Consider the following 16,498-nt stretch of genomic DNA (forward strand, 5'->3'; position numbering starts at 1 on the left):
CATTCCATCATTGCATCACTCATCATTCATCATCCATCCTCATTCCTTTTGCTCACACGATCAGTTTCATTCCGAACAAAGGGGAACCTCACAGAGCACCTTTTCCCCTCGAATCAATCACAGTTGAAGAGGAAGAAAAAGAAGAAGAAAAGGTATATATACAATTACATACTTTCCCTTTCTCTTTCCTTTTCCTTTTCCTGTCCTTTACTTCCCATAACTTTTCAGATTCATTGCTCACTTCTCGTCCTCATTCGATACAACATTCAATAGCTTTGAAACCTCTACATCCCGGTCCAGCAATCAATGGACCTCACCTTGAACTCTTACTACCCGACTAACCTTATTCAAAGTGTTATATCAGCAACATGCTGTATCATCATCATTTACTGTGTGATCATACTCAAAAGACGATATTCTTCAATCAAATTGACTTGTCCAGATTATCCGGATACCATACAAGGTGAAGAAACTACAGAGAGTCTGGTGAGAAAAAACTGCGCTAGTCTGAATAGAGGATTTAGAGCAAGTTGGTGGTTACCAAAGTAAGTTTTTCCACAAATTTGTCATACAAATTATCTAGAGGAATGCTTTGAGTTCTGATCAGACTATTGGAATAGTGGTCATGCCCAAACTATCTATTCTGCTGTAGCGGATTTTTCGAAAGACGATCAAATCACTTATCAGCGGTGAGCATACAACCCCTTAGCAACAGCCTTCATTTGCTGATATGCAGATGATAATGAATTAGACAATTACTAAGAGTTCCTGATGGCGGTACCATGTCAGTGGCGCTCCTCTCTCATTCTTGCCTTTTTTCCTTTCAGCTACGACCTTTCATAGATGATGGCTTCAGAGCTGACGTACGGTTCACAGTGGCCTTGATATTTACCCACCACTTTCTGTGAACCTCCCAAAGACAGCGCCTGTGATTTTGATTAATCATGGTCTGACTGGAGGAAGTCATGAGAGTTATGTAAGGAATATAGTGCTTTGGTTGACTAAACCTGTTGAGGAAGGTGGATTGGGTGCACGAGCCGGTGTCGTCAATGTGAGCTGTCAGACCGCGACTATGACACACCTTGCCCATAGATTGTGATGGTGATTACCGGGTCATGCTGACCCTTGTTCAGTTCCGAGGATGCGCTTCCACACCTTTGACATCCCCTCATTTGTACTCGACCGGATCAACGATCGACCTTCATACTTCTGTATTATATCTGTCGACACTCTTCCCGGCATCTCCCATGTTCGGTGTAGGGTTCAGTCTCGGTGCAGCTGTCATGACTCGTTATCTAGGTGAACAAGGAGATAAATGTAGACTTAGAGCAGGGGTGGTCCTCTGTTGTCCTTTAGATATGAGAGGTGTGACTTATGGGTGAGTATTCTTTCGCAAAGAGCTATTCAAGCTTGAAGCAGTTCCGCCTCTCGCTTCGACAAGCAATCACCACGAACGGTCCGATGCTAACATCGTTACATAGACTTGATTCCCCTCATCCTCTTACGCGCTTGTATTCCCTCACGATGTCTCACAAGATGTTACATTCACTCTCGCCTCACCTAATTCCAACATCACCGCTTTCCCATCCTACATCGCACCTGCACATCCACTTACCTGAGATATTTTCGTTGACCAAATCACTCAGAAGAAGAATGACACTGAAAGCCAGTAGAGTTTTGGAGTTGGTAGCTTGTAAAGTTGGAGGCGGGACTGATGTTTTCCCGTTCGAAACCCTTGATGGATTCTTGAGCTGGAGCTGTCCCGGTAATTGGATAGGAAGTATCAAAAGGTAGGTCAAATCGACACCGATACTTCTGGAAAGGAATCAAGACGATCAGTAAATGCTGACTCCTCTCTGACGTCCATCAGACCGACTTTGGCAATTTCAGCGTTGGACGATCCCATCGTATCTAGTGGTGAGTAAACATTGACATCTGCCATGAAATGACGAGATGTCTAGGGCTCTTCGTCTGGGGCACGATTGTACTCGTCATGAGTCTAAAATGCTAATAATCGTTACCATATACTCAGCTTGTCTGCCACACAAAGCGATACGGCAAAGCTCGCATGTCATCTTAGCTACGGTACCTCAAGGTGGTCATTTGGGATGGTTCGAAGGGCCTTTGTTGGGCCTGAATAAACATAGAAGATGGCACGTTAAGCCTACCATCGAGTTCTTGAAAGCCAACTTAGCTCTTCCTGAAGGTCATATTGGACCTGCAGATTCTAGTCAGTCGGCTCGATATGATGGGGATTGGACATGGGTAGGAGAGGTAGGCTGGATGTTGATAGATGAGAAGGATGAAAAGGGCTGGAGTGGAAGTGAAGAAGATGAATCCATTCTATGCTGATCCGAAGATGTCTGCCACTGGAGTATCATGATCATCACATTGACACTGTATATAAGTATGTATCATGATTTATGTGGTATGTTATGACGAACAAAAGGGTTGTCTTCGAGTGAAGAAGGGAGAAGCTGCTAAAACTACAATACTACTAATGTTTCTCGACTAAAGTGACTTGACTCAAATTACTCATTGTCCTTTTGATTTCTTCTCTTGTTGATTTACCTGATAATGCAGAGTGGAAAGATATGATTGAGTTTCGATAACTATGAAGGTAGGTTACAATACATCAGCATATGATCACCCGTGATGTCAAGATAGGAGACTTTGAATTTCTCTCTTAGCATTTACTGAATAACAGTTGAATCTTATCTGATTAGTTTGAGATGATCACAGTACTTACGCGGTTTGTTCCTTGTAATATTCTTCCAACATTATTCTTGATTTCGTTTGTGCTCTACGATGCATCAGTAATAAGATAGCCAGGACTCCAGCCATTCCTGTGATACGTATACAAGGAGTCAGGATTCGATTTGGTATAGTAATTGAACATCCAGTTGTTAGTAGGTTTTATAGATTACAGTATCTCTCGTGATCAGCGAAATGGTCGAATTGAGCCTCGTCAAGTGATATAAAGCATACTTACCTATTCCAATCGATACTCCAGTAATGGCATATACCCATTTACCGACTTTCCTTGATGTCTCAGGTGGTATGATGCATACTCCTCTTTGACAGTTGTACTATTATCATCGACATTTTGACGTGAAGATCAGTTTACCATGTCATCCTTGAACTCGTTTTCTGACAATATGATAATCGCTCGACGAGGATGAGTCGAGTTGACGTAAAGGAGATGTTCGAACGAACACACTCACAGATTGACATTGTCTATCTTCTTGACATGACCCATCGATCCCTACTAATGATAAACAAGTAGTTGTGTTTGTGTCCTATTTCCAAAATATCTCGAATTATTACAATGGTTCATGGTTCATGTTTGGTGTGTTTGGTGTTTGTGTGTGTGAAAAGTCAAGGTAGAAAAGAAAGATCCTTCTACCATAACTCACACAATATCCTTGTCCTTGTATACAATTATCTCTCGTGACTATATTCGTGAAGCTCATTCCCGAAATATCGTATCCTATATATGTCTGAATATAAAGAGGGTGATTTCATGTCGTGTGTGTCGTGATCAGCGAGTGACCATGATTGTGAATTTGTCTTTTACAGTAGTGAGGGGAGGTTTGTATGTATCGTGGCTGTATACTCACTGTACTTTCTATTATACAAGTTGAACCTAAACTGATGTTCGACCACCTGAATTCCAGTGAATTCACTGATATTAGCAATTCTATTCAATTAATCATCACGCCGACCATGAGAAGCTCTCATTCTGGATTGGTTCGTCGATTGAACGAAACGATAGCGTTCAAGCAACAGATCATCACAGATCATCAGATCATCAGATCATCAGATCATCGGATCATCGGATCATCGGATCATCAGATCATCAGAAGAATTCTGTCAACTCACACGCATTGCCCTAAAAGACATATCGAGCCATTCCCTTCTGGTTCATCGAATGGACTAGGAACGACCAGTACGGTCCCATCAGGGGGAGGAGCGCATTCGTCTAATTCGCAAAACAATGTCAGCGAAGCTAATAATACACCTGTCACGACTCCAATCTTTGTCCTGCATCATTCGTCATCTACTTCACACACGCAGAACAGTTCTTGTTCTTCATAAGGTCAAGGGCAAGAACTTACCGTCCCTGTTCAACTGACATTCACCACCTACATCCACCAAATCCAAACAACCGCTAGCGTCATCAGGACAGAATGATCCAGAAGGACATAATGGCGGAATTGGGATATCGGTATTGAGTAATGATGATAAAATGTATTCATCTCGTCTATTATCTCCCGAATGGTCTTATCAGCCTTACGGTATTTACCAATTGTCTTGGTCGTTGGTCAATGGTCGCTGGTTACTATGACGTTCAACCAGATCACCAAGCTTGATTTACTCACCGACACTGTTTGGGCTGACAAGTCCCATTCGTCGAGCAATCTAGGTCATTTTAGAAAAGTACATTGAAGTAAGCTGATCAATAATCCCTTCGCAATGGCAGAAACTCGCGTAGGGCACAAGGTAGTACGGGCTCAGCTTACATCCAAAAGAATCACAATCCGTTATGAAAGCTTTGGTGTTAACATCCAAGTGATTATTTGCTACGTCGCATGCACCATATAAGACACTTCTAGCTTGGACTTTATTGAGAGGTATTATCAATAGGTGAAGAGCTGTTAAGAAAGTTGCGCGCATCATATTAGGTCGATCAGTAATTGGATAGAGAGCTAGTGGCGATGAGATACTATAAAGGACATCTTTTGTTGACTGCTCATGTACTAGTCATATTGATGAAATTCTTCATGTATATCTATACTGCAAAGAAGCTGGCCCGAGGCTTGAGATCATACGTAGCTTTAAAAGAAATCAGCCGCGGTCAATAACCAAATTTATTACATAGTGACACGTACTCCCAAATGATAATTACATAAGAATCCAGATATGATACAGCTTAGTTTCTCCTCCTTTGAGTGTAGGATGAGTCCAGACTGACTAATGGATATGGACAAAGAATAATAGAATGACCTCGTACAATCTAGATTACTATGAAGATGATTCAAATTCCTCGAGATCCCATCTCATCATCCTCTACAGTATGGTGACTTTGTAGTTACTTGGCCGCGGGCGAAAATCAGGTTTATCATTGCATTTATTTTTCGGTTGTTTAGGATTTTAGCCGATATCCCCTTATCCGATCTCGAAGATTCGAGTTCTGCCCAATTTATCACCACCATTACAAAGAGACATATGTATATATCATCGGATACTATACTCCAAAAGCAAGAACTAATCTGTATCACCCTCTCATAGCTCATCGCCTATCGAGATCAAGAAGAAACGATTTTAAAAATGTCAGCATACGGAGCTATAGCTGCTCCTGCTACGAAAGGTTCATTGGAAATTCGATCATATCCTCTACCTGTTGATGGATTGATACTAGTTACCTATCCTATAACGGGTGCTGATGCACCTAAGGAAGTGATAGAGTATTTATATGGAATATTCGAGGCCGAATTAGAGGGTGAGTGGTCTTCGTATCTTTTCAATTTGACTTTGTTCGTCTTTGACCATAAGGGATAATCCTTGGAATTCGGTATGGCTCAGATTCAGGTTGATGTCGCCCTAAGACGTCTTAATCGGACGGTCAAGATGGTCAAGATGGTCAAGATGGTCAAGAGAGATGTGTTAGCTGATCCAAACTAAACTAAATGCAGGAGGTAAAACATATCCACAAGAAGGTCCATTATCTTTAGAAGCATATACAGCTTATTTCTTCGGATCAACAACGATAGTTGGTGTGGTCCAATCATCCTCTGAGGAAATAAAGGATAGTCTAGGTAAAGCTTTAGAAGGTAAGAAATTGGATGATGCTTTAGGTGGATGTTATTATATGTAAGTACATATCCTACGTGTCTCAGCACTGTAATTTGTCAGGGAGATAGAATAGGTTCACAGGGGAGGATAAGAGGAGAATTGAGGGAAAAGCAAAGAATTCGAGAGGAATGCTAATTCGGTGAAACTCAAATTGATTCATGTAATGTCGTAATAGTAAACCAAACTATCCAGGAAGAAGTAGTCATGTAAGTTCAATTTGAATCTAGATTATCCCTTATCCGATATTCAGCATGGACTATATGCATAAGCTGACTCTTTAACTATCTCTCTCGATAGAATTGCGTAAGTCCCCTTCGTCTCCATCTATGCATCACCGCTACTACTACTACTATTACCAAGCTCAAAGTGCTAAATGCAAATCTTAATTGTTTTTGTTTGATTGATGCAGAACGGGGGATTCATCGTAGCTCCAACACAGAGAGGGAGAAAGATAGGATTGAATTTAGGTAGATCATATTTACAATATGCGCCTGAATTAGGATATAAAGGTAGTGTATTCAACTTGGTTTACAAGAGTGAGTCATCGTCTCTTATTATTCCAGCATAGTAGTCGATGATAAGCTGCTGCTTGCGAGGGCAAGAACGGTTTGACATCAAGTATAATTGTTATTATCAACGACGACTAAATACATCAGAGGACGCTGACTTTTCATCGTATTATATCGTATTGCATTGTGAAATCCAGATAACGCCGCTTCATTAGCTATATGGGATCAACTCGGATTTCAAAGAGCAGGATTGATTCCCAATGCAGGTAGATTAAGGACAGGTCCAAATGGAACTGAAGAATATGTTGATGCCGTCGTATTCTTCAAATCGTTTGTATAGTCTTGTCATATCATCGGAGAATTGAAAACGATCGGAATGACGTCTTACAATAGAGAAATCTTCTTTGTCCAGGTCAAAGCCTAGGCTATAAACAATCATGCATGATTCATATATCCTACCTCATATTGGATTATACCCTTTACCTCCTTATTATATTAGATGGCAGTTTTACCTTGTCTTTCATCTTCTGGCGTAGTGGCTCTCTCTAGTTTATCTTCAACAGGTATGAAGATCTTTTCTCGATAAAATTTCAGTTCTGCAATGGAAGCTTTGATGTCATCGAGAGCGCTAAATGATGTGACAAATTCCAATCAGCTTTTCTTCTGACCAACAGGGTGATGATGTCTTGGTAATACAGAGGACATGTGATGAGTTGTTTTCATACAGTTGTTACGATATAGGGGGGTCGAGTGGAAGAAGAAGGAAATCGCTACTCGCCGATGTGCACATTCTTCTGTACGCCTTTGTTTATCTTGTTGTCTGACAGATGGGTACCATCTCTTACATATTTCCTTGATGGAACTTACGTCTTTGAATCCCAATGAATACTGACTTAAGTTCATTTTCCGAGTTGGTAATGGGTTGAATGACTTACCGACTATACGATAAGAAAGGTGTTTCATCACTTCGGGCATACCAATCATCATAAATCTGTGAGAATGCAAAGTATATATAAGTATTCAGCGTTTGTTTTAATCAACCACAAAACTTCAGAAAAGGTCGTGATATCTCCATTCCCCCGATATCGTATAGTCTAATTGCAATTGCAATTTCGAATCCTTCTAACAAGATAATGACTCACCTCATATCGGCATGTACGGTACTTCCAGCTAATACACCAGCGCCTTTTTCAGGTATCCATCTTTGAATGTAATTTAAAACGTTCAAAGATACTTGTTCATACGATAATGATGATCCTAAACATGATTTCGTGAGACCTGATTTACCGTGTTGATTGATACACCATTCGCCCATGCTGTGTTCAATTGAGTATCGTTAGTACTGGTGAAGTAAAAGGTGAGGAACAAGGCCCAGGATGGGTATGAGTATGGGGATGGGGATGGGGATGGTGATGGTGAGATGGGCGTACGGGACTGATAAGTGAGAGTGTAAAGATAGGGTGAACGGCAATAGTTACTGGAGACGTGTTGTGAGGGAGATTACAGATTATAATTATTCATCCTCCAGGAAACGTACTTGTCCAGAACTTCCTTGGGAGTATTAATGATATATTCAATACCTTCATCAACAGGTTCTAAGTTCCCATTGGTTATTATAACTGCGATTTCTATGATTCGATCATTCAAGAAATCCAATCCTGTCATTTCGCAATCTACCTATCAGACCAATACCGATCAAAAGGAACACTATCCGTCAGCCTCAACGACATCGGGAGGACGAAATTGAGTAATAGCTAGGATAATATCGGATCCGGGATTGAACTGATGCGTGAATGGGTTAATGGTGAAGAAGGGAAAAGGAAACTTACCCATACAAGAGGTCCGTCATCGTATTCCAATGGACTATATCCCGACATCTCTCTCAGATCTTATCTTATCTTCAGGATCGACAGCCAAATTGACAGGATGAGTGAAAATAGTCGGGAAGAAGAAGGACGTTTGCAACGAAAGAACATGGATCAATTTATGGTGTACGAAAGTGAAAATATCAGTGGTTGTCCTCCACCTCACGTAACAGAAATCAGACATCAGATATCCCACGCGTCATTACACGGAGAATGGAGAATGCAGATATATCACTTATAGCGATGGCGATTGGTCTCCTCGAACTTATAAGAGGCAAACATCTGCGCCGAGACAAATGTATCATGGTTAAGCAGATACAAGATGATTTCGCTACATGAATTGTATTTTTTAAGATTACAACAATACAACATTACATGATTTTCGCTGATTTAGAATAATTTTGAGTCACACCTTTTTTCCCTACGATGTTCAATCCTCCTCATCCATGTCGTATACCAAATACACCTTCCATTGTGTGTTCACTACCATTTGGTCCAGTTCCCATCCCTACGACATCTAATAATGTTTGTCCATCTTGTACTGACCAATTACCGAAATCTTCTTCTACATCTTGATTATGACCGGTATGTTGATGATGTAAATTAGAATTGGAATGAGGGTTAGAATTAGTATTCTCAGAGAGGGCTTGACGAAGACCATCAACATCCATCATTATACCTTCCAAGGATTGTTGATGTTGATTTGCGTTCATAGTCTGATTACCATCTTCGTCATCTTCATCTGTGTCATCTTCGTCATCATCGTCATCTTCATCGTCTTCATCCTCATCATCCTCATCATCTTCGAAACTTTGTCTTTCTCGATGCCCTTTCAAGAGCTCATTGAATTCTTCTCTATTTTTCTTTAATCTCATCTCTCTTACCAAGTAACCTGGGAATTTTCTTGGTCTGCCTTTTCTCCTTTTTATACCTAAAGCACGTTCTTGTTTTCTCAATTCGTAATCTGCTTGTTCTTCTGGATCTCTTTCTTTCGGTGGTCTACCTTTTGGTTTCGCAGGTGGTCCAGGGGGCTTTGGTTTAGGCGGTTTAGGTATTGGTATGGATCTATGTTTATTTTTTGATCCTTTAGGTCTACCACGTCCTCTTTTGCTACCATATTCAACATGAGAACGATGACTTTCACTCAGGTTCGGTGAGTTAACAGATTGAGCCGTTGAAGTGAGGTGATGATGCGAAGACGGTCCTGCCTGTGATTGGTGATTGGGGTGCGATGGATCATTGGGATTTTGGGCATCAGGAGCGAGGTCAAGGAAGTTGTGCGAGGAAGGCGATTGAGGATAGTTGGAGGGGAAAAGTGAACCTAGAAATGAATTGCAGCTCCAGGTCAACTACGACTGCTTTTACCGCGCAGTAGAAGATCTTCGCAAGAGTACGTGAAACTCACCGAAACTGGCCTGCGTCAGGTCTTCCAACGTAGTTTGTAGGCTTTGTTGTAGTCTTTCTCTTTCTTCTGCATCTGTCAAATGTGCTCCGATAGCAGCAGCTGCTTGAGCTTGTGACAGGCCTTGAGTAGCATGGGACGACTGTGCAAAGGAATCAGCTTTATTCCATTCGAGGCTTCGGAGTACAGCAATGTTATATAGTAAAGCTATACGATCCAATGCAGTTCAGAGAGCGAGACCTTGACATACCTGTTGAGCGTTAGTCAAACTATTGACAATTTCTCTTAATGTCGGGTCAATCTCAACATCCAGATGTAAACCATCACCTTGTTGATTTTCTGTTAACCCATCATGGTTCTGGATATGATCGACATGAGCTTGATTTTGATTTTGATTTTGATTCTGAGTGTGAGATTGTACAGGTAATAAAGATGGATCATCTAATTTGATTTTACCATTGTTGACATCTTGTACGACTTGAGCGATTTCGAATAAACTTGGATCAATAACCTGATTTCCTAATTCTGATGCTGATCCTAGTCCTATTCCATTTAAATTGAGTAGATTATCATCAACATCGATAAAAGTTGGATCTATATTAAAGTCGATATCTATTCCTTGAGCATGAGCATGTGCCACAGCCTGAACTTGAGCTGCCAAAGCGAATAAAGAAGGATCTAACGATACTGCCGCTGCTGCTGCTGTGTTAATTACATCATCATACCTTGCAAAATAATCGTCCTGTTGAAGATCCAATATTGAGCTGTTCTCTACTTGTTGATCGGTCGTCATATTCTGCTGACTATCATGACTGCCTACACTGTTCGTGAAAAGTGGACCTGCTGAGTGGAGGATGTCGTCGTTTGTTGTTTGTTATTGTCGTTACTATGTGTGCTCTTTTTTGGAGAAAAGAAGGAAAATCAGTAAATAATAATATTATAATTGTTTATATATATATACATATATATAGTTAGGGAGGGGGGGGGTGGAATGTAAGCAGCAGCAGTGGCGAAAAAGGGGGGAACAGAAGAGGGCGGAATCAAATGAAAACATGGTCATTTATATCTCCGAAACGCCGAAGCTCACTCTCCACAACGCGACTGCTTATTATCATTTGACAACAGTTAAAAAAATGGATTTTCATCTTTACATCCATTACAGTTCTAAAGCAAACAATGCAAATGTCCTTCTGATTGAATTCTACTACACTTGTTGATACAGTATACACAGAAAACGCCCAAAAATATACACAGAAAAACAATAATAAAATGATACACTATATTATACTGATTGCAATTCCCCTCGCTGGGGAGACTAGTTTTATCATGCGAATCCCAAAATAAACAATAACGATGAAAACCCTATGATCAACGAGATATACCTTGATCCATTGACCGATACGATTCTGCTCGACGACGAGGAAGTGGTATTGGTCACAGCGGATAAATTGACGAAACCTTGTCCACAAGCTTCATTAACTCTTTTGATAGCTGTACTGACCAGTGTGGAGTTCAACGTCGGAGTAGTCGAAGTAAAAGCTGTGTAAGTGTTCAAGAGCGATCGGGAACATGAAGAGCAAGTTGGAGTCGATTTAGTAGGAAGACTAGAGGTTTTTTGTGTCAATCAAGCGATTCAATCAGTATACAAGAATTATGGAAAATTGAGATTGATCAAAGAGATGTGGTGGTATAGATATAAAGGAATACTCACGATATACCACTTGGTATTCCCCATAAATATAGATCATCTGGTTTTTTACTATTGACAGCTTCCAAATAACAATAAACACCTGATTGATCATCTATCAAAGTCGAAACTTGTTTAATCAGTTTATAATTTCCTAAACCCGTTTTAGCTTCCTTTGCAACTAAATTTCCATTTGCAATATCGGTTCCACAATTTGACTTTGAACTTAAACTTGACATTACATTTTGCATATAATCATCACATTGATCGCTCCCATCAGGGCTAGCGTTTCCCCCAAACTGAGGATTTGATGTGTACGAAATCAGGTTATTCAGTGTAGTATAGTTTCCTGTCGATAATGCAGTTTGAAGAATAGTCGAATATCCAGAAGAAGTAGTTAGGAGTAAAGATAATGGTAAACATGAAATGAAGGTTGAAGTGGATAACAGAGATGCTAGATAAACCATACATCCTGATGAAAGTGATTTGGATATTGATAGATCTAATGGAGTAGGTATTGGTTTAGGTGGTGAGGAAATTGGTGTCGAAGGTGGTTTAGGTAATATTACGAATATCGTTGACATTGAATTAGAAGAAGAAGTAGAAGCAGAATAAGACGTATTGGCTCGAGGTATTATATGTATTGGTGTGGTTTCATTTATTGACAGAAGTGAAGAGTGCGTAGGTGAAGGTAAGGATGTTGACGCCGATGATGATGATGATGATGATGATGACGATTGTGGTATGATTGAGTCTTCCTCAAGAGGTAGTAAATTCCTTTTTGCAGGATCGTTGATCCGCCTTTTGGGCCTTATGCCATGACCATGAGCAGCTGCATTTGACATCATTAGACCAAGAACCAGCGAAAGGATGAAATGAGTTTTCATGATGCCGTGGTTGAAGGAGGGGGCGGGGGAGGAGAAGTGAGTGAGGATTTGGAAGGGGAGTATACGAGGGTATGGTCGAAGGTGGTCGACTTCCAGTAAATAATTAAGGAATTGCGAGGATTGGTAGTGAGTAGTGATCAGTGATTAGTGATTAGTGAGTGAGGAATAGAGGAGATCGACTGTAATGAAGTAAAAAGTGAAAATGAATTCAGTCAACATCTCACATTGCGATATTGATACATCTCTCCCTTCCTCATACATCATACATCCCATTCTCACTTCCTTGAAAAGATACCCTTTGCTTTCTTCCCTCTGTGTCCGCTTTGACTGCGTTTCATAACATCCTCTTTTGTATGAAATAGACGAATCTTGTTCTTCTTCGCACAGACCCACTTTTGTACTCTTGTGTATCTACGGCGTCAAAGGGCACTGAAAGAGCACTCACCAGCGATATCGCACAGATCACTTTTTCACCAGGGTATATCCACGTCCGTCTGCTCTGCTCTGCTCTGCTCTGACTGAATACAGTATGATCGGATGTTCTCCTTTTGTTTTCTTTGGTAAGGAGCGTAAAACCCAACTAATCAATCATGCTTACAAGACCAAATTACAATGATCAAGTTACAAGTTACAAGTTACGAGTTACGAGTTACGATCGTGTTGATCATTATTTTTTTAGTCTTGTTCCTCTCATTACCAATTCCAATAGAAAGCAGTATCAATCCTCAAAATATCCAACTGGATAGGATTGGGAACGACATACATTCAAAGAACAGAATAATAATAACCCGATATCTCTCATCCAATGTACCATATCCCAGATACGAAAGTACAGATGTAAAATATGAGTAAGGAACCAAACAATCCCCGGTTGATCGGTTGGGCCTTACTCTATAACCTGGTTTCATTTTCAGGGGATATAAGTTACGAAATAAAAGGGTAATTTAAACCGCACGCCCCCACTCACTGAAAAGCATCGACAATCGCCCAAAACAAAAGTCTGGACTTTGTCAACACGTCTTTCACGAATCGTCGGAACCAGAATCTGAAGCAAGGATTTATATATTTATATGGTTGAAGATCACATCTGCGCGCTCAAAATTGTGCAAAATATTGGACGATCCGAATGACCTGATATACTTGGTCAAAGACCTGACCGACTCGGAAACCATCACGCGATATGAAATATGGTTTAGAGATGATTGATCCATGAGATGTAGGAAATTCAGCGTATGATCGGGTGGCTCAGACATATAGGTCGCAGGAGAGACGGAACTCACACCACTGCTACAGATATGTGCAGAGGAAGAGCCTAGCGAGGTAGAAAGGTCTGCAATATTCGAAGAGGATTGCATTGTCGACGTCAAAGAGGGTTCTCACTGTGGAAGCTTAGATATTAGACGGATCAAAGCTGGCAAGGGAAATGTACAAGTTACAGATCTCATCATACGCTACAAAGTATCATATCAATTTCCATCTCTAAGGGTTTGATATCCATCTAAACGAATCGAATCTATACTGGCCACATATTCTTGAGAATCGAACGGAAACCCTCCACTAACCCTCTAAGCTTTGTCCAGCCGAAAGAGATCCTTCAGACAGAGCGAACGAATCGTTACCTTCTGCCTCGGCTGCTTCTTCTCTCAATGCTTTATCTACCACTTCAGCACCTACGCCTGCTCCACCAAGGGGGATGTCGTTGCCCTAAGCATCGCACAAAATCAGCACTGTCCTATTCTGAGTTTCGCTAGTCGAAACCAAAGGTGGTGATACAACACAGAATCATTGGAAGTAAATACAGGGTTCTATTTGTGGTCTGCTCCAATTGAGGGAACCAACCGAGATGAAATACTACTCACGATCAAAGCTCGCATGATATCACTCAAACTGATTACTCCCACGAATCTACCAGGATGAGGATCATCCCTTCCTTGAACTACGACCAGTCGATGGACCCGTCTTATCTTGATTAACGAGAAGATGGCAGATAATGAATCTCTTGGTGAACAAGTTACCACACCTGGGAAATCTACTGCCCTCTGTTTCAATGCTTGTGAAATTGTCAGATCCAGTGAGGTGTATGCGCCATTCCTGACCAGAGTCTGTTGCAAAACATTACGTCAGTTTCAGCTGACTTTTTCCTCTGATTTTAAAAGGGCTAGCGTGAGTCAACAAAAGGCCCAGTGGGAATGGGAGATGAACTCGTAATCTTGCCTCAAAGGATTCTGTCTTGTTCTCACTTGAAAACCATGAAGCGGGAAATCCAGGATAAAGTGTAACTCACTATGACATCAACAGTCTCGTACAGATTCAACACTTTGCCTTCACTATCCACTATAGGTACAGCACTGATACCTTGTTCGGAGAACATATGAACTACATCAAAGACCGTAGTTTGCATAGTTGCCGTTGCGAGAGGATAATAAGGACTGGAGTTATTGGTGGGATCTGGATTTGATTCGGTTGAAACGTATGTCCCTATTCCCATTTCTTGTACTGATGCAGTGAGGTATTGAGTGATATCTCGACACTTTTAGCGGGTCGGACAGAGAGATTGCGAAGCAGCGTCGATGTCGAGAGTAGAATAAGCCGTGAGTGACATGTCAAAATTCCAAGGAAGATAGTCAAGAATAAATGATATTCAAAAGACGGGGATTTTCTCTAATCAGCACGATTCTTCCGTTTACAGAAAACGAGAAAACTCACGTTCATAGCAATGAATTTCAATACTCTATATTGTGTCAAAACACTTATAACGACTTCGCCACCTGTTTGAGTATCTTTATCTATCAAAGGTAATCTTCTGGCGTGCGTTCTGATCAAATATCTACACGCATCGTAAAGTGGTCTGAATGGATGAACTGAAAGTAATGGTGGTGGTGGAACTGATATCGCTCTCTCGATATCTACAAGTCATCAGATTGACGTCAGTATTCAGTCAAATTAGAGTGCGAGGAAGGGGAAGAGTTGAATAGGTGTTCGATGCATGCGTGTAATAATCATACTCACCTCGGATACTATGTAATCTGAATTGCTCAACATCGGCAGTTGCACCTTCCCATGATGAAGTATGGTAATAATACTGTATTAAATGAATTACATCTTGAACAGTAAACATTCCTGAAACAATTAAGACGGTCAAAGAACCTCAAGTCAGCTTGACAATCCTATTGTGTCTAGATAAAGGTCGCTGGAAAGATTACACTTACCTGCGAATTTAGCTGTTGATGTATTCCATAATGGAGCAGATACGACACCTGTTATTATAAATCAATTTAGCTTGTGCAGTTTAGAACTCATACATATGTATGGCTAAGGGAGGGGAGGGGGTTAGGTCGCATCCGACATACCATAAAGTAACATTACATCTAAGGCTTTTTTGACTTTCAGTTGAGTATCCAATACTATTAACCTGAAAGATACAGGGAAAACATCATAACTTGATCTTTCTTTCAAGAAACCCCTCAATGCTTCTAATGCTTCTTGATGTGATAAAGCTCTTTGGGGAGGAGTGATCATAGGTGGATGTTGTGCTCTTGAAGGTCTACGTGCGATCGAAGTTGATCCTCCGGCTGAGTTACCTTGCCCTTGTATTGAAGGTCTACGTACGGGTCGAGATGAAGATGAGACCTGTCTGTGTAGTGATGTAGTGGGTGATATCGGTATAGGTTGTGATTGGGATGTCATTTTGTTTTGTGACAGTATGTATATATCTATGTCAGCGTGACCGAAACCTAAGGGATGTGAGTGAGTGAGTGAGTGACCGAGTCGTGTGACTGTTGACAGATAAAAGTGATGTATATGACGTGTGGTGCGGTTATTGAGGGTCAATGCGATGTGGTCAACGAGTATGATCAGCGGGTGAGTTGTGTTGATGGATGGTGATGACGATAGAGTTGATGACATGACAAGCAATCTCAATAGCTTATGTGATCAATGCATTGAGCGTGGGATGAGATTAAGGGGGGCACCGGGCGGAGCTAATGTACATGTACCCATTCAACACGTGGAATTCCCCTTTTCCTGTTCTCAAATAGATGTGGCAGATCGGATGATAAAGGTGGCGAATGCAAAGGTCCACGTTGATCAAGGATGGACGAATGCAAGATCCATGACATGCAATCCGAGAAGCAGAGGGGGTTTGAGGAGATGAAGACGATTGATACCTACTTTTGAAAATGGGTCAAGTGAAGAAGCTGCTCAAGCACTACTTTGGGCTGGAGCTCATGCATCGCTTTCAAGTATATTACTTTGATCGTAATTTTGGTGATATATGTATGGCCTTCCTGATC

At 41.0% G+C, this 16,498-nt stretch overlaps 7 protein-coding genes across 7 annotated transcripts; 2 read left to right on the forward strand and 5 right to left on the reverse strand.

The window, feature by feature from the left end:
• Nucleotides 1–306: 306 nt before the first annotated feature.
• On the forward strand, nt 307–2,352 carry IL334_003424 (uncharacterized protein; the record flags this gene model as incomplete). The annotated part of the gene is made up of 8 exons (XM_062935154.1): nt 307–545; nt 621–689; nt 752–784; nt 877–1,051; nt 1,134–1,378; nt 1,482–1,790; nt 1,871–1,917; nt 2,033–2,352. 8 exons carry the CDS (start codon nt 307–309, stop codon nt 2,350–2,352), a joined length of 1,437 nt encoding a protein of 478 aa, XP_062791205.1.
• A 145-nt stretch (nt 2,353–2,497) lies between these two features.
• Nucleotides 2,498–4,680, reverse strand: IL334_003425 (uncharacterized protein; the record flags this gene model as incomplete). Its single annotated transcript, XM_062935155.1, has 10 exons — nt 2,498–2,612; nt 2,750–2,846; nt 2,993–3,089; nt 3,225–3,299; nt 3,417–3,500; nt 3,621–3,666; nt 3,883–3,982; nt 4,119–4,264; nt 4,383–4,422; nt 4,524–4,680. 10 exons carry the CDS (start codon nt 4,678–4,680, stop codon nt 2,498–2,500), a joined length of 957 nt encoding a protein of 318 aa, XP_062791206.1.
• A 651-nt stretch (nt 4,681–5,331) lies between these two features.
• On the forward strand, nt 5,332–6,705 carry IL334_003426 (uncharacterized protein; the record flags this gene model as incomplete). The annotated part of the gene is made up of 5 exons (XM_062935156.1): nt 5,332–5,503; nt 5,697–5,874; nt 6,032–6,062; nt 6,266–6,392; nt 6,563–6,705. The coding sequence occupies 5 exons, from the start codon at nt 5,332–5,334 to the stop codon at nt 6,703–6,705; spliced, it is 651 nt and encodes a 216-aa protein (XP_062791207.1).
• A 155-nt stretch (nt 6,706–6,860) lies between these two features.
• On the reverse strand, nt 6,861–8,242 carry IL334_003427 (uncharacterized protein; the record flags this gene model as incomplete). The annotated part of the gene is made up of 6 exons (XM_062935157.1): nt 6,861–6,993; nt 7,144–7,234; nt 7,301–7,356; nt 7,508–7,681; nt 7,903–8,042; nt 8,195–8,242. 6 exons carry the CDS (start codon nt 8,240–8,242, stop codon nt 6,861–6,863), a joined length of 642 nt encoding a protein of 213 aa, XP_062791208.1.
• Nucleotides 8,243–8,670: 428 nt separating this feature from the next.
• On the reverse strand, nt 8,671–10,425 carry IL334_003428 (uncharacterized protein; the record flags this gene model as incomplete). The annotated part of the gene is made up of 3 exons (XM_062935158.1): nt 8,671–9,551; nt 9,636–9,774; nt 9,883–10,425. 3 exons carry the CDS (start codon nt 10,423–10,425, stop codon nt 8,671–8,673), a joined length of 1,563 nt encoding a protein of 520 aa, XP_062791209.1.
• A 531-nt stretch (nt 10,426–10,956) lies between these two features.
• IL334_003429 (uncharacterized protein) lies at nt 10,957–12,206 on the reverse strand (the record flags this gene model as incomplete). Its single annotated transcript, XM_062935159.1, has 2 exons — nt 10,957–11,236; nt 11,344–12,206. 2 exons carry the CDS (start codon nt 12,204–12,206, stop codon nt 10,957–10,959), a joined length of 1,143 nt encoding a protein of 380 aa, XP_062791210.1.
• A 1,557-nt stretch (nt 12,207–13,763) lies between these two features.
• IL334_003430 (uncharacterized protein) lies at nt 13,764–15,893 on the reverse strand (the record flags this gene model as incomplete). The annotated part of the gene is made up of 7 exons (XM_062935160.1): nt 13,764–13,910; nt 14,066–14,308; nt 14,491–14,736; nt 14,913–15,112; nt 15,216–15,326; nt 15,416–15,463; nt 15,557–15,893. The coding sequence occupies 7 exons, from the start codon at nt 15,891–15,893 to the stop codon at nt 13,764–13,766; spliced, it is 1,332 nt and encodes a 443-aa protein (XP_062791211.1).
• Nucleotides 15,894–16,498: the final 605 nt, after the last annotated feature.

This window comes from Kwoniella shivajii, chromosome 4 (genome assembly GCF_035658355.1).
Source record: "Kwoniella shivajii chromosome 4, complete sequence".
NCBI classification, from domain to species: domain Eukaryota; kingdom Fungi; phylum Basidiomycota; class Tremellomycetes; order Tremellales; family Cryptococcaceae; genus Kwoniella; species Kwoniella shivajii.